General features: G+C 42.0%; 1 protein-coding gene across 1 annotated transcript in view; it reads right to left on the bottom strand.

Moving 5' to 3' along the window:
• LOC126355419 (cytochrome P450 4C1-like) overlaps positions 1–18,463 on the bottom strand; it is a 114,253-nt gene that overhangs the window by 73,724 nt on the left and 22,066 nt on the right. Inside the window, exon 2 of the mRNA XM_050005723.1 lies at positions 12,656–12,857. Coding sequence (XP_049861680.1) covers positions 12,656–12,857 — 202 coding nt within the window. The remainder of the gene's footprint in view (positions 1–12,655; positions 12,858–18,463) is intronic.

The raw sequence follows: 18,463 nt of genomic DNA, 5'->3' as shown, positions 1-18,463 counted from the left end.
ACGCGAAATTTAACCCACAGGAAGAAGATGCTGTGATATGCAAATGATTAGCTTTTCAGTGCATTCACACAAAGTTGGCAAGGTTGGCACCTACAACGTGCTGACACGAGGAAAGTCTCCAACCGATTTCTCATACACAAACAGCAGTTGACCGGCTTTTCCTGGTGAAACGTTGTTGTGATGCCTCGTGTAAGGAGAAGAAATGCGTACCATCACGTTTCCGACTGTGATAAAGGTCGGATTGTAGCCTATCGCGATTGTGGTTTATCGTATCACGACATTGCTGCTCGCGTTGGTTGAGATCCGATGACTGTTATCAGAATTGCAATACTTCCAGCATTTCGCGGCCCTGTCAGCAACTGTATAAATATTAAATTCAAAATTAACAGCCTCAGTTGCGGAGTTACCTAGATTTACCTAGGTTTCAATTGGGATAACCCAACCTTCTTCAGAATTACACTTACTAATGTTTGTCCATAATGGACATTGTCAAACTAAAAATACAAATACACCAAGTGTCGTCATATCCTAATTGAAACCTAGGTAAATCTAGGTAACTCCGCAACTGAGGCTGTTAATTTTGAATTTGTTATCAGAATATTGAATCGGTGGGTTCAGGAGGATAATGCGGAACTCCATGCTGGATCCCAATGGCCTCGTATCACTAGCAGTCGAGATGACAGACATCTTATCTGCATGGCTGTAATGGATCGTACAGACACCTCTCGATCCATGAGTCAACAGATGGGGACGTTTGCAACACAACAACCATCTGCACGAACAGTTCGGCGACGTATGCAGCAGCATGGACTTTCAGCTCGGAGACCATGGCCGCGGTTACCCTTGACGCTGCATCACAGACAGGAGCACCTGTGATTGAGTACTCAACGACGACCCTGGGTGCACGAATGGCAAAACGTCATTTTTTCGGATGAATCCAGGTTCTTTTTACAGCATCATGATGGTCGCATCCGTGTTTGGCGCCATCGCGGTGAACGCACATTGGAAGCGTGTATTCGTCATCGCCATACTGGCGGATCACCCGGCGGAATGGTATGGGGGCCATTGGTTATACGTCTCGGTCACCTCTTGTTCGCATTGGCGGCAATTTGAACAGTGGACGTTACATTTCAAATGTGTTACCACCCGTGGCTCTACCCTTCATTCGATCCCTGCGAAACTCTACATTTCAGCAGGATAATGCACGACATCATGTTGCACGTACTGTACGGGCTTTTCTGGATACAGAAAATGGTAGTCTGCTGCCCTGGACAGCACATTCTCCAGATCTCTGACCAACTGAAAACGTTTGGCAAATGGTGGCCGAGCAACTAGCTCGTCACAATACGCCAGTCACTACTCTTGATTAACTGTGGTATCGTGTTGAAGCTGCATGGGCAGCTGTACCTGTACACGCCATCCAAGTTCTGTTTGATCCAATGCCCAGACGTATCAAGGGCGTTGTTACGGCCAGAGGTGGTTGTTCTGGCTACTGATTTCTCAGGATCTATGCACCCAAATTGCGTGAAAATGTAATCACATGTTAGTTCTAGTATAATATAGGTGTCCAATGAATATCCGTTTATCATGTGCGTTTCTTCTTGGTTTAGCAGTTTTAATGGCCAGTAGTGTATTTTATTCGTAAGAGACCTTTACTCCTGTACTCCTGTAATTCACTGAACGTTTTTGCACTTCTTTCCTTCGTCGATAAACTGATCTATCTCTTCTGTGACCATGGTCTCTTCGTAGCTACCTTCTTTGTAATTACGTCTTATTTTTACAACTCCCGTGATTGCTCTTTTCTGAGATGTCCATTCTTCTTCAACTAAAATGCCTCCGGAAGAGTAGCTATAGCCTCGGAGAACTTCTGGAGTATTCCTTCTTTTCTTACCATACCCATAACCCACTTCTTTGCGCATTGATTCTTCCTGGCTAGTCTATTGAATTTCAGCCTAATCTTTATCATTACTAAATTGTGATCTGGGTGTATAACTAGGTATACCTTACAAAGCAGTATGTGATTTCGGAATCTCTACCTGTCCATGAAGTAATCAATGAAATCCTCCCCTATCTCCCAGCTTTTTCCAAGTACACCTCCTCCTCTGGCGATTCTTGAACGGAGTATTCGCTATTACAAGCTGAAATTATTTGCTGAACACAACTAGTCTTTTGCCTTTTTCAATCCTGTCACCAATTCCATATCCTCCTGTAACCTTCTCTTCTGCTCCTTACCATACAACCTCTTTCCAGTCCACCATTACTATTTGAGCTTCATCTCCCCTGAAGTACTGAACACCCGTTCAATAATCTCATATACTTTCTATGTATGCTTGCGACCGACAAATATACCTGAAGTATTGTCGCTGTTGGTTTGTTGTCGATTCAGATGAGAACAGCCCTATCACTGAACTGTTCACAGTAACTCAATCTCTGCCCTATCTACCTATTAACAAGAATCCTTCTTCCGTTATACTCTTTTCTGCTGCTGACGACATTACCCTATATTCATCTAGAAATCCTTCCGTTCTTTCCATTCCACTTTATTGACTCCCACTGTATCTAGAATGTGCCTTAGTATTTCCCTTTCCGGGTTCTCTTAGCTACTCTACCACTTTCAATATTCTGACATTCGACGCTCCGACTCATAGAACGTTATCCTTTCGTTGGTTATTCAATCTTTTTGTTGTGTTAATAAGGAACTGAAATCTGCCTTAGGAAATTAAAAAATTTAAGAGCTCTTGTAGAAACAAATCTGTCAAATGTTGAGAGACGTCATAAAAAGAAAACAGTCAAGTAGTAAGGAAAATTCTGTGTGCTAGTAGCCAACAGATGGCAAAGAACTGTCAACGAAACCTTAAAGATTGGGCACCTGTAAGTGAAACAGTAGTACGTAAGTACCTGAATTTAGGTCACTAGTAAGAATCATTTGTTTTTTACAATCGCAGAGCTTTAGAGGGTTAGTGGTGCACCACAGTCAGTAGAAGCAACACGTCTGAGGGATGTATCTGCTAGATATAAAAAAGTAAATGTTTCATGGATTGTTTTAAATTCTGAAACACCTTAAGAAGGAGACTATAGTTAAGTTTGGATGACAACTAGTGCGTGTTCAAAATTTCATTATACTAGATTACATAGGACAACGTTATCAATGATGTCAGTAAACGAATTAGTTCCTAAAGTATTTAAAAAACAGTTAGATCTGTGGTTAATAAAGGGATAGTGAGAAACAGCGTCACGTAGATTGATCACCTACGATCCAGTAGGAAATACAAATCCAGGTGCATTTTCTAAATGGCTTGAGGGAATATTTTCTAAATTTTAAACACTTGTTAACATAATTACAATCATTGTTGGTCACTTAAGATATGAAGCTGCTGAATGGAGCCTGTTGCCACTATCTATTTCTTTTACGCTTGTTTTGCTGCTGTCTTTTTCTTCGACCATCATTGCCTCCTCGTCAACATGTCCTTGGGGATGGTTTTCTCGGCGTTTTGACCCCTAGACCGGGAAACATTAACACGTGTGTATGGCAGATGCAGGAAAGTGGACAAATTTTTTTGTGGTAAAATTCGCCTATCTGGAGTGGGGATCGAGACTCCAAAAGCATAGGTATTGTCTCCATTCAGCTTTTTTTTCGTTTCTGCTGTCTCTTATCTCTTTTGCTCCCATACTACTATCTCCATTAATCTCTCTTGCACTGCCACTTTCTGTCTCCTATCATCACTGTGCCCTCTCTCTTCTTCTCCCATTGGCACTGTCTCCTCTCTCTTCCACCGTTGATGTCTGCTACTCTCTTTCAACACAAAAAAGCGTGAATATGTTCGCAAACGGAAACTGTTGTTAAGGAAGGCGACATGGAAATAGAGGCAGCTGGTTTTTCATTTTTCTGTCAGAGTATTTTGAACAGGAACAATTCTTTTTGTGCTCCGACAGGAGTATTTTTCGCTACTTCCTTTCTCTTACCTGACACAGCATGGTGTAATGCTTATATAAAACTAATTCCGTAGGTCAGTCAGGTTTTGACAGCTTCGACACATTTGCATGCTTTGACTCAAATCATAATACAAGATTAACACAAAATCATCTCCCATCGAACGCAAGCTCACCTTATACTTAACATAAAAATGGACAACAGTTTTAGGCTACACCTACAGTATACAAAAAAAAATCGGTGTTTGATTTGTAAGTACGAAAAATTTTGTATGACAAAATAATTTTTGAACTTGATTACGCGGTCAGGTGGCATCATAGATTAATTTCCAAGTTACTACAGCCTGGATAGACGTGAAGTGTCCGTTACAAAGAGCAAAAATGGCAATTAAAAACATAGCTAGGTGGCCTCAGCACCCTTGCGATCACCCCAGAACCACGCCATGTGTTCACTACATCAGCGAATACAGCATTTACTTCTCATCCACAAAAGTACCTGCATACTTTGCGTGCACAAGTACTGTAATTTTCAACCACTGTATCTCGATAAGGGATAATGATAGTAATGAATAATGATATTTAAAAAAATCGAAGTTCCCCGAGAACATCATCTGAAGAATGTATGGCAAAAATTTTGACGATTTTTCATGAATATGTAGAAGTGGTCATCCCACAGATGGTACTTTCGAAATTTGAAAAAATCACGTTTTTTGCGTGTATCTTGATAATGGACAAAGATTTTCAAAAACGGGAAAATGGTGTTTCGAGTTAAATTTCTGAAGGTAGTAAAATTAAAATTTGAGGCATTTTCTGTGTTTATTTATTCAGATAAGTGCAGCCCATGGTACAAAAGCAACTAGAAACCAACTTTTGCGGTTCTCTTTGAACCTCTAGATCTCGGTAACGGATAGTGATACCGACAAAGGTTTCGAAGTTCCCCGAAAACATCATTTTAAGGACATATAGTAAAACTTTTGATCGTTTGTCTTGAACAGACATTATGGAATGGTCATCACCACAATTGGTATTTATAGTAACCAAAAATCAGGGTTTTTCGGTGTTTTCCCAGGACCCGCTCATGGATAACTGATACATAAGCCGCCTAGACCTATCCTGTTGATGACTGGGTGTTGTGTGCTGTCCTTAGATTAGTTAGGTTTAAGTAGTTCTAAGTTCTAGGGGACTGGTGACCATAGATGTTAAGTTCCATAGTGCTCAGAGCCATTTGAACCTATCCTGTACCATACTTAATGCAAAAGCACCAACCGATTTGTTTAGTTTTCCTGTATTGTAGGATCACTACAGTATTCTCGATCTTCCGATGGATACAATAATGGTCACAAGGTTAAGGACTGACCAAAAAACTTGATCCCTTGGGTCTGTGATCAACATATTACCCCTGAAAATCTCAGTTGCGCACGCGGATGTGTGGAACGAATTGATACCGTGCGCTTTTGTGCACGGACCGATACCTAATACAGCGGATATCAAGGAATTCGCAGGCAGCGAATTAATTTCGAAGTGTTTCGTATGGCTGTGGATCGTCAACGGTGTCTGATCTTTCAGACATGCATGTAAAAAAACTTTCTGCTTTGTTTTCTACCTTACGGCAGGTCTTGTCATGGGGGAAGCCCCGTCAGAGAGGTCCACCGCATGAGCTTCTGGGGAAGTGATTCCAGTAGTTGTTTCCCGTTGCCTTCTACTGATGATGATGAAATGACGATGAGGACAACATAACACCCACTCCCTGAGCGGAAAAATCTCGGGCCCAGCCAGGAATCGAACCCGGGCCCCTGGACGTGACAAACCGCCCCGCTGACCACTCATCTGTAGGGGCGGACAAACATGCATCTAAGTTTGAAAGTTTTATTAACTTCTCTAAGGTAATGTAGCTTTAGCTGTTCAGTTATTTATTTACTGTTCAAAAAGATGAATGATTTCGAAAGAAATTAAATATACGCATTCCACGAAATTTTGTTAGTCTTTAACTGTGTTTTAATTGCTGTAGCATAAACGTAGTTGTTATAACTGGATCCTTGGTCTAGGACAACAGTGATAAAGCATCATTTTAAGCAAAATTCTTGCAGACACATTTTGAATAGCAGTATGATGAATTCGTTGTTGCTTTGATGAATGTGTATAATAAAGGAGCATGTCGCCTCTATTGTGGAACTGTTTAGTATATCAAAGTGGCACGAAACTTTCGAAATGTTGGAACAGCAAAGTAATTAAATATTAACGGTAAATACGAGAAAAGCTGGATTGGCATGAAAGATGATCTTTGCATTTTGTAAGAAGCTTGTTGCCTTGAGAGTAAACCGTCTATTATGTCTTAAGACAATCTAAATGAAATTATATTAGCACACTTAAATTCATGTAGTGGAAGCTTTATGTCCACTACCACCGTCTGAAATGAGTTACACAATGGAGGAGTGATAAATGATAATACATAATTAAGAAAAAAGTGTCTTATGTAATGGAATTATATGTTCAGAACAGAAGATTTATTCCCATTCTCGTAATTTGGTATCGCGATGTAAGATGAAGATATTTATTTATTTATTTATTTATTTATTTATTTATTTATTTATTTAACCTGGCAAGATTAGGGCCATCAGGCCCTCTCTTACATCTAACCAGGCATTCTACTTATTTTACAGTCATATGTTTCAGTAGGCATGTTAAACTACATCTAATACAAAAAGTGAGATAAACAATTAGAAAGGTACACCTCGAAAAATACATTATTGAAGAGAACGATTTAAGATAGGAGTGCTGGCAGCAGGGAGTATGAGGGAGACTCATGGTGAAGCGAGGAGAAGAATAGAGAGACATGATGAAACATAATTAAGGAAAATATAAAGGAAAAGGAGACTGCGTGTCTAATAGAGATAGATGAAGAGGAAGGCATCTCAGGAGCAAGATAGGAGACACTAGCTTTGCTATTTGACAGATGAGAGGATTTGCCTTGCACATTAATTTTGTGGAGAATTTTATGCGGATGATAGTAGGAAATGCTTCAACTTCTTCTTAAAAGCAACAGGAGATTGAATTTTCCTCAAGGTAAGGGGCAGTTTGTTCCAGAGGCGGACAGCGGCAACTGAGAAGGAGTTTGCAAAAGTTTTTGTTTTGTGAGTGGGCACAGTTAGGATACCAGATAAGAGTGACCTCGTGTTTCGATTATGATGGCATGACAGGATTTTAATCTCTGAAGCTAGGTACTGGGGTGCTTGCGCGATGAGGAGTCGGTGAAGTAGACATAGAGTGTGGTAGTCACGCAGTTTGTCCGGCCGCAGCCACCCTAGCTCGGAGTATGAAGCACTAACATGATTATATCGGCGAATGTTGCAGGTGTAACGCACACAGGCATTCATGGTTAGCTCTAGCCGTCTTTTGTTTTCACTACTCATGCCTTGTTGAATCACATCACAATAGTGGAGGTTCGGTAGAACGAGTGCTTGCACGAGCTGGCGTTTCAAGTCTTGTGGGAATATGTTCCGAAACTTTTTGAGAGCATAGAGACAAGCAGACGTTTTTCGGCACACTGCGACTGTATTCTCCGCCCAGTTGAGATGCTCGTCCAAAGTTACACCCAAGTTCTTCACTGTTTTCTGATATGGTATTGGAGTACCTTCGAGCAGAATAGGAGGTAGCCGTTAGCGGATATCTGAACTTCTTAATTTCTGATGGGCTATTAAGATTACTTGCGTCTTTTTTGCATTTAATTTAAGCCCCAGGTTTTTCGCCCATGTCACTACTGAAGACAGATCATCATTCATCAGAGCGATTGCAGTGTTTACGTCTTCAGGTCTGACGCTGAGGTAGAGCTGGAGGTCGTCGGCATAGAAATGATGTTTACAGGAGGACAAAACCGACGAAATATCGTTGACATATAAAGAAAACAAAAGTGGTCCTAAGACTGATCCTTGTGGCACTCCCGAAGAAACATGTTTCCAGGAAGATTTTGCATTTGCACAGACAACACATTGCTGTCTGTCTTTTAAGTAGCTTTCAAACCATCTCATTGCACTATCAGAGAAATTAAGCTGTTGCATTTTTCTGAGTAATATGTCAAAGTTAACAGTGTCAAAAGCTTTCCTGAAGTCCAGTAGCGTCAATATTGTTGTCTTTCGATTGTCGATGGCATATTTCAGGTCATCAGTTACTTTAATTAGAGCAGTGTTTGTGCTGTGATGTTTACGGAAACCGGATTGAAATTTGTCATATAGACTGAATTCATGCAAGTGTTCAGTGATTTGGTCATGAACAATATATTCCAGTGCTTTGGAAACAGCAGGCAGTATGCTAATTGGTCGGTAATCACTAGGCAGTTGCGGGTTTTCGATCTTAGGGATGGGTCGAATTATGCTTCTTTTCCATGTGGTGGGGTATATTCCGTTCACGAGGGAAAAATTAAATATGTCAGTTAAGACAGGTACTAAGATATCGGCAACATTCTTAATCATGGTTATACCGATACTGTCGTTGCCTATTGCATCAGAAGAGATTCTCATTATTGCTTTTCTTGCCGTATTTGTTGTTACATGTTTTAGATGAAAGGTATCGTTGTTAGTTATCCTGTTTGGGGATTCTTGTGGACGGAAATCATCAGCCGTGCTGGTATTCAGAGGTGCAGAGAAGAATTCATTTAATTCGTTAGCTGACACATGAAAAGTAGTTTCCGATTTTGCCTTTCCGACCCCCAAGCTACGGAGATTCTTCCATAGAGTCGTGGGTGTCAGATCGCTGCATACGAGGGAGCGAGCGTGCCTGATTTTGGCATTGCGAATGCATTGTTTCACTCTGTTCCGTAGCTTTCTATATTCTTCAAAACGTTCGGGTTTCGGATCTGCCTTGAAACGCCTGTGGGCAGCATCCCTATTAGTCATCATTTGACGTAATTCAGCTGTCAGCCATGGAGCAGGAGATTTTCTTACACGGACTGTGCGCACAGGTGCATGTTTGTCATAGAGGGCAGTGAGTTTATCACCAAGTTCATTAATTTTGCCGTCGATTGTAGGTTCTCTGATTATTTGATGCCATGAGATTTCTGAGCAATCGGCTGTTAGAGCGTCAAGGTCAATACGTTTCATGTTCTACAAGTTATGTAACGCGATTTGATCCTTGGGGGCTGCACAGAGTAGGCCAGGAATATTACATCATGTGCTGAGAGGCCAGGGGCCGATGATTGACCAACATCTCTTACTTTGTCAGTCTGTTTCGTTGCGATCACGTCTATAAGAGTATGACTGTGCGCCGTATGGTGTGTAGGTTGTAATGGAAGAATGTTCATGCTATTGCAACTAAACAATCTTCTTAGGTTTATTGCGGAGGGAGTGTCTCTTAGCAGGTCTATGTTCAAGTCACCCATTACGATGACATGTTCGTATTGACACTGAAGTGAATGTAATTCCGACTGGAAGGAACTCATTGAGCTTATTTTTGGCGGCTTGTACACGACGCCAGTCAAGAATTTCCGACTTTGTATATTTATTTCAATGAACATGAATTCAGCCTCTTTTTCTTCAGCAGGATTTGACGTACATAAGACTTTCGCTTTGAGATCTGTTCGTATATATGCGCCGACCCCGCCACCTCGCTTTTTTGATCTGTCTGCCCTAAGAAATGTGTACCCTGGGAGATGAATAGATGCAGAGGATATGTGTGGTTTCAACCACGTTTCGGATAAGAGGATTACGTGGTAGTTTAGTTGGTGGAAGAGGAGGCTAAGTTCTTCGTAATGCGCAGGTAAAGACTGAATGTTGCAGTGAGCTGCTAAAAGCTCGGACGCGTTCCGCTGAGCAGCCTGGAGTAGGGTGGCAGACTGGTTTGTCCCTTTGTTAGGCACTACCTGCCGCGAGGGGCACTGACCGGTGTTTCCGCCAAGTGACATATTCCAGGGGTGTCCGAGATTTTGCGCGCCCTGTTTGTGACTCCGCGAGAGCCGAAAGAAAAGCGACTGCAAGAGATTTCCTGATGTTGCGGGAGTATAGAAAATGGATTAGTGGTATTCGGTGCAGGGAGAATATGACCAAAATGGTGACAGCTGTGTGTCACTGAGTATCCTATGTCGTAAGAGGAAAAGTGTAATTAGAGTATTTGAAACAGCTTAGGGTGGAAATAAGGGAAAGAGGAGTGATTTAAGAGGCCGATGCTGCCAGCAGAGAGAAGAAAGCTTAATATTTAATAGAGTATCGTAGGAAGCTAGAATTAAATTGAAATTTGCTAAAGTGATACTGATAGTAATTTTTGTTATGAACAATTTAAACCGAAGAGATGGTTGACTAATGAACTAAAGGAGAGACAAATAATTGCAATAGAACTATTACAGAATGGAAGAGAATAAACTGAGAAAATGAAAAAAGTATTAGCAGTAACTAAAACTAAGCAATGGCTACGGCTAAAGACACAAAAATAGTAAAAAGTTAATACAGTTACAAAAACAATTAGTTGAAGGTACAAATAATTGAAAAGTTAATAAGTTACAAAAACAATTAGTTGAAGGTACAAATAATTAAAAAGTTAATACAATTACAAGACTATATCTGAGTATAGGACTGTTAAAATTTGAAAATGGTGTTAAGTTTGACTTTTGGCTCGAGTAGGTTCACTTAATACTATTTAGTTCTGTCATGTTTGTGACTGTCTTCTTTCCAGCTGCAGCCTTAATGATTACTCTGCCATCCTGAGTCCACACATTCTGAAGACCGAAATGGGATATGGCACTGTTTAAAATCTTTAGCCGCTCGTGTGTCAGATCTTCCCTTATTGTAATCCCTGTCCTTGCTAACTTCTTCTTCTGGGTAAAGATCTCAGCCCTTTTTCGGTACGACACAAATTTAATAATTATTGGACGAGGTTTGGTAGCACCTGGTAGTTTTCGTCCCACCCGGTGGCTCCTGTCAATGTCTGCCTTGGTCACTTCGACGCCTAATTTTTCACGCGCAACCTGTATAAGCAGGTTGTCCGTGTCTTCTTCTTTATTTTCTGCTACTCCAAACAGTCGTAGACTATTTCGCCTTTGGTACTGTTCTAGCTCGTCTGTGGCGGCAGATAGTTTCACTTCCAACTCTCGTGCCTTTTTCTCGTATTCAGACACAGACTTTTTTAGTGCTGTAATTTCGGCAGTATTGGCCTCAACAGTTTCACGCATTTTGGCCAATACTGCTGCCGTTACAGTATCTGATATGGTGCCTGCTATCAGATCGAGATTGTTTTTATCGCGAAGCGCAGCGTTTACCTCAGAGCGAACCAACTCCGCTATACCGGGAGCCGCGGCCGCACCTTCCGCCAGGAGCAGGCCCGCCGCACCTGCTGCTTCCCCGCTGTTGGACGCGCTGCTGTTGATTCTTCTGTTTACCATTTTCTCGCAGATATTGGCGGAGCACAGAAAAAAATAGCACTACTGCACAGGACACTGTTGTTTACACGATTTCCACTTGTACTAGACAACACCACCTGCGAGAACACCTTCGAATTCGACTAAATTTCGCGAGTCGAACTTAACACGTGTTACACTGCAGCCGCCATGAGCACGACTTTACTGGTTAGATCAACAGTATAGGCACTGCATAATGAATACAGAATAATCAGATAGTATCTGGAAGAAAAGAAGTGGTGTATGTTTCCATACAGCTAATTTTATTCTGTACTGAGATTAAGAGAAAATGTTAGGAAACTGTAGAGTGGGCAAGCAAGAACAGTGGTATCGAAAGTATATAATGAAGCCGAGTATATTTATAGTGATTGTACTTCAGATGAAGAAATAATTGAAGTTATTATATATTATGATTATGAACGTAAGGGCCGGCCTACACTCTTCGAATCCTGCCTCGGGCATGGATGTGTGTGATGCCCTTAGGTTAGTTAGGTTTCAGTAGTTCCAAGTTCTAGGGGACTGATGACCACAGCAGTTAAGTTCCATAGTGCTCAGAGCCATTTCTTTATGAACGTAAGGTGTGTGTAAAATGAGAATTAGGGCAGTGGTGATTACAAAACCTCAACTCAGTCACATTTGTAGAGCCTTAAACAGATATCGCAGTCACTGGTTGGGTATGCTTAAAAAAATAACGGTGTGACGTTGATAGGGCTGTTAAGGTGAATACTGCTGTTAGCAGGCGGGATCGTTAAATTATTTGGCAGTCAAATAAGTGGCGCAGTTAAATAAATCTTGCGTCCACTGTGTGGGAGTGATTGAAGAAGTATGTATATATTTATTGCATTTGAAGCACAGTGGATGCAATTAAAATGGAAGTGTTCTTGTAAAGATGGAAATATTTAGAATGATGATGTGCTTTATTATTTATGATAATTCATAGTAATAAAAAGCTATTACAAAAATTAAATCGGCTCTCACTCTTAAGGAATACTTACACCTATTTATATGCGCAAGGAGAATTTTTTTGGAATGAATATAATTAATAATATTAAGAATACTTTTTTTTCTATATATGTAAAAGCTGTGACCCACAAAGATCTGACTCAACAATTGTAATATTCACAAAAAATACTTTTATAGGTATGTGATCTTTCCATTCAAAAGACGAAGTTATGATTGACTCAATTTTTGGCTTGTTTGACCGAAGCAACAATTTAGACAGTGTGTGCAGTGCACAACGCAGAAAACAAACTTTCGTTGCATAGTATCTCACTAACTGTCCTCCTTACCATAGTACATAAATTACCTTTCTCTGCCTTTAGTCACGGTTAAGTTCTTTATGCTTACCTCAGAGTGGAACGTTGGCTCAATGAGTCTGCGGTGTTCCTTCCAGATGTTTCCTTTACTGGTGATAAGTCCGTTTCCTGTGAACGGGAGCAGAGGAGTAACTGCGTAAGCGTCCCTGCCACGCATCTTGACTCCTACCAGGAGCCTCTTGGCATCTTCTGGCCTTGTCACCACAACAATAAGTTTGGGACCGGCATAGAACCTGCGAAAGAAGCTGCGATTACCCAGTATTCTTTGCGTTAACCAGTTATACACGTCGCTCTGCATAAATGTTTACCTTTTATAACGTAATGTTCTCTGCGGCATATTCAAGTGAATCACCTCAATTCGTAACCACAATTCATCACAAATTCCTTGATCTGAGAACTGTTTTCAGAAATTTAAAAATATTTGACATCACATTCAGATATAAAGAAAGCAACAGAACTACAACCTATATCATGTTCGTTGCTTTATGGGTTTACAGGCGCCAAACGTCGAGGTTATCAGCGCACTCACAAATATTAAAAGAAACTAACGAGGATAAAAGGGCTGCAAACGTTATCAACTGACTCACTCACTCCAACCTCACTCGGGTCGATCTACACAATCACTCCATATCACACGCCGTAAAACAAAGGAAAATTAGTGAAAGCTCTACACCTGCGGTGAAAACATAATAACTGGTCTAACCCTCAGAAGAAAAGGGTTAGGCCAGTCACCCTGTTAACACATTAAGAACATTTCCCTAAGACAATAAATTCCCAGGGCGATTGGAGCTTGAGGATACGATTAAGGGAAGCAACAGAGCAACAAACGAAGTCCTTCTGTTTTAAGTCATCCGTAAAGACAGCTGCAGAATTGTGGTGCTCAGTTAATATGTCATAATATAAAGTATTAAAAACTTATGCAGGAGTGCGATCTCGTCTGTAGTGCACTACACCTAAAATTGGTGTGGACCTCTGCAGTAACCTTGGTGGCAGGTGGTTAAAGCCCTGGATTTGGGGCTATACTCACTTCACACGAAATGATCCCAGTGCACACTGCAGATGGGGTCCCAGACGGCACTGTTGCTAGTGGATGATTGAAGATAAAGCATTCCAATGGCGGGCGAGTAATAGTGTGGTATGCAGGTCAAGTCGGAGCTACGAGGAACTTGCAAGCCTGGCGCACAATAAGGAGCTGCCGCCTGAAGGTGAGCGGCTGTTCCCCAGCCTCAGCACACAGATAGGGTATAGCACTAGTCCTGTAAGCATCCATGTCCAGCCTCATCCCCTCATGATGGATAGCATCAACTATCTCCAGGTAAGAAGACCTACCATATCTACTCCTCAAGATCTGTGGCTAACTATACTACTGGCCATTAAAATTGCCACACCAAGAAGAAATGCTGATGATAAGCAGGTATTCATTGGACAGACATATTACACTCGAACTGACATGTGATTATATTTTCACGCAATTTGGGTGCATAGATCCTGAGAAATCAGTACCCAGAACAACTACCTCTGGCCGTAATAACGGCCTTGATACGCCTGGGCATTGAGTCAAACAGAGCTTGGATGGCGTGTACAGGTACAGCTGCCCATGCACCTTCAACACCATACCACAGTTCATCGAGAGTAGTGACTGGTGTATTGTGACGAGCCAGTTGCTCGGCCACCATTGACCAGACGTTTTCAATTCGTGAGAGATCTGGAGAATGTGCTGGCCAGGGCAGCAGTCGAACATTTTCTGTATCCAGGAAAGCCCGTACAGGACCTGCAACATGCGGTCGTGCATTATCCTGCTGAAATGTAGGGTTTCGCAGCGATCGAATGAAGGGTAGAGCCACGGGTCGTAACACATCTAAAATGTAACGTCTACTGTTCAAAGTGCCGCCAATGCGAACAAGATGTGACCGAGACGTGCAACACACCATACCATCACACCAGGTAATACGCCAGTATGGCGATGACGAATACAGGCTTCCAACGTGCATTCACCGCGATATCGCCAAATACGGTTAAGATGCCTGTCATCTCGACTGCTAGTGATACGAGGCCATTGGGATCCAGTAAGGCGTTCCGTATTACCCTCCTGAACCCACCAATTCCATATCCTGCTAACAGTCATTGGATCTCGACCAACGGGAACAGCAATGTCGCCATACGATAAACCGCAATCGCGATAGGCTACAATCCGACCGAGTCGGAAACGTGATGGTACGCATTCCTCCTCCTTACACTAGGCATCACAACAACGATTCATCAGACAACGCCGGTCACATGCTGTTTGTGTATGAGAAATCGGTCGGAAACTTTCCTCGTGTGTGTCAGCACGTTGTAGGTGCCAACCTTGTGTGAATGCTCTGAAAAGCTAATTATTTGCATATCACAGCATCTTCTTCCTGTCGGTTAAATTTCACGTCTGTAGCACGTCATCTTCGTGGTGTAGCAATGTTAATGACCAGTAGTGTACTTTATAGTACTCTGTGCCTTCTGGATCTGGCTTTTAGGTCTCTCAGGTGTGGTGACCATGACAATTCGGAACCGAAAATCAGTTCCAGAAATCTCACTGGCTCTTTAAAACGTAGAAATATATCCCTCATATGCAAGTCAGATAAATTAAAAATACGACAAGAGCGATCAACTCGAGCACAGACACACTTATCAGCAAAAAACTGAAATACCTCTTTGCAGCCCACTCATCTAACCTCTCCACTGTAAGCTGCAGCTGAAGAGTCGCTGTCGCAAAAGTTAAAGAGGAACAGAAAACAGCAAAATTGTCCACAAATAAGGAGCACTGCACAGGGCTCTTTACCGTATATGTGATGCTGTTTATGGCTACGGAAAAATGCTACCCTGAGCGACAACTCTCTCCTACTCAAAACGAATCGATAGCTTGTCACCAGATATCAAATAATACACCGAGACGGTGATGCTTACATAAGAAAGCCTGCTGAATAGCCGCCTTTAGTAGGGTCACGTTCTCGGCAGTGGACCGAAATCTCCGGAATCCACACTGTGAGTAGCTAAGGAGTTCCCTTGTCCCTAACAAAGAGGCCAAGCGACCATTATTCATTCTTTCCAGGATATTATCTACACAGTTCGTTAAGGCGACGATCCGGTAACTACTGCGACATTTGCTGTCCTTTCTTGATTTAAGGAGACATCTCAAAATTGCCCGTCTCCACGAGTTCGGAAAAGTGACATGCCTGCCATATCAAATTCGAACGTTCAAGGAGGATTTCGTCTGACACTGCTGGTAAATGTCGATACATGCAATATCGGATTTGGTAGTGACTGGGTGCGGTATGGCGAGTCTGCGACACTCAACTGTCCCTCAAGATAACCCGAAGTATTTGGAATGAATAAGTTAGCGCCATGATGAATCACTCGTGTGACTCTGGACTCGGTTTCGGTGTTCAAATAGAGCCATCTGGATGAACAGCATCCAGTTAGTTCTGCTGACCACCGATTTCGGTGGCATGGGTGGTGAAATTGTGTAATAAAACTTGTGAGAGCCTCAGAGTCTATCGCATCCTTTTTTCACAAAAACTGCAATGACTATTGCTTGATGGTCAGTAACCAAGGAAAGAGCAGAAGAGTGGTGTGTGTTATCAACAAACACAGCAATCTCTTCCTTGGCCCTTTCCCCAGTCAGGTCATCCTTTGGGTCGAGAGCATAGTCCCATAACACAGGGGCGTCAGTGTCATTAAAACCAATTTCCTGCAAACTCAAGCACAGAGGTGTGTGCCTGTGCCCAGTTTCAGTTTCTCCACACGTGTCCTCAACCCATTTATGTTCCCCTGTAGTATGTGAGCCAATTGTTACGAAGGTTGTGCTTTCACCATGTCTTTCCGCCGTGATGAGGAGCGCGCAGCAAGTGGAGGTTCAGCCTTGGAGAAAGATGGCTGCCTTGAGCAAACTTCCCATTCCATTGGCTCTGTAGCAGAAGCAGCAGAATCGTCATGTCGAACGACATTGACATAGTCTGATGATCTACCGCCTGTTTTCGCTGTGATGGGAGCTTTCGATTTGCTTTTTGTGTGGGAGGGCTTTGTAGGAACCACTGCAGACGCTATAGAAGCTGTGCCAGATTTTTCACCTGATTCTGTCTTTGGAGGTGTCAGCAGCTCTGTAATGGTGCTACTATGACTATATCTGTTGTTTTTGGGATGGCTATGAGCTTTGAAACAAATGCAGCTTGACAAATCCTCTGACAAACGCGGGTACTAGTGCTGACACTAGAAACTTCTGTTTATTTAGAAGCTCTGGCTCTGGAAACAGGCTTTTTAAGAGTTGAAAAAAATAATGTAGTGAATGTGGAAAGCTGCATGGTCTTATAGATCTTATGGTGTCACCACGTGCCTACACAGTGCGTTTCGTTGTTTCAGTCTTGAGATGAGCAACCGTCTCCGTCGTGGGTGGCTTTGGCATGTTTGCCGCAAGTGGTTTCGCCATTTTAACCTAAGGTGATGTGCCCAAAGCGCTGGCATTTAAAACAGCGCATTCGGTTGGAACATAGGGCCGTATGCTTAGGCGAAGGAAACCTGCCCTGGTATGCCCTGGGATTTTCATGCTATTGAATGTAAAGGAGTCAGATTATACTACGTTGCCTTTTTTTATTTAGGATCTTTTTGTTATCAGTCTTCTGATTGGTTTGATCTGGCCCGCCATGAATTCCTCTATTGCACTTACAACTTGGGTCCCCTAACCTCTGTTATTTTCTGGATGCACTCTGATCTCTGCGTTTGCCTACAATTTTTAACCGCTTCAGCTCCCTGAAGTACCAAGGAAGTTATTCCCTGGTGTCTTTACAGATGTCCCATCATACTGTGCCTTCTTCTTCCCAGTGTTTTCTACAATTTCCTTTCCCCACCTCATTCTATACATTTTCAGTCCACCTAATTTTCAACATTCTTCTGTAGCAACAGGTCTTAAATGCTTCGTTGTCTTCTTTTACAGTTTTCCCACTGTTTCATTACCATACAGTGCTATGCTCAAAACGTATATTTCCAGATTTTTTTCCCTCAAATTAAGACCTATGTTTGGTGCTAGTAGACTTCTCTAATAGGAGTGTCCTTTTTTTCAGTGCTAGACTGCTTTTTATGTCCCTCTTCCTCCGTTGGCCTTGGGCTACCTTCGTGTTTTCGTGCCAGGTATCAGAGTTCCTTAATACTTTCGTCTTCTTCGATTCACTCTCAATCCATGTTCTGTAGCCATTAGACAGTTCATTTCGTTGAGCGTGTGCTTTATTTCTTCTTCATTTTCACTGAGTATAGTAATATCACAAGCGAGTCTTATCACTCATTTCCTTTCAACTTGAATTTCCATCCCACTCTTGGACCTTCCTTTTATTCCCGTCATTTTTCCCTTGATTTGTAGTTTGAACAGTGTGAGCGAAAGACTGGATCCCCTGTCTCTTCTGAATCGACTCCTGTTTTCTCTTCTGTCACATCAGACAAACCTTCCCCTCGAAAAGGCCTTCAAAGTATTTTTTCCAACCCATCTGCTCTCTCCTCTTCATTTAATACTGGAATTCCGGTTGCATCCGTAATTTTATCACCTTTGCTTGCAGTTTAACCGAAGGCTGTTCTGACGTTACGGGTATATGGAGTTAGTCCTTCCAACAACCATTTTTTTTACGATTTCTTCACGTTCTAGAAGTAGTCATTTCGTCCAATATCTGACTCCGAAATCTCAGCCTGACAATGATATAATCTAACTGAAATCTTTCCGCATCTCCCGTCCTTTTCTAAGTGTACCTCCTCCTCGGACAATTCTTGAAGCGAATATTCGTTATTACTAGCTGAAATTTATTGCATAACTCAATTAGTCTTTCTG

Source organism: Schistocerca gregaria, chromosome 3, assembly GCF_023897955.1.
Source record: "Schistocerca gregaria isolate iqSchGreg1 chromosome 3, iqSchGreg1.2, whole genome shotgun sequence".
NCBI lineage: Eukaryota > Metazoa > Arthropoda > Insecta > Orthoptera > Acrididae > Schistocerca > Schistocerca gregaria.
This window is presented reverse-complemented; position numbering and strand designations above follow the sequence as displayed.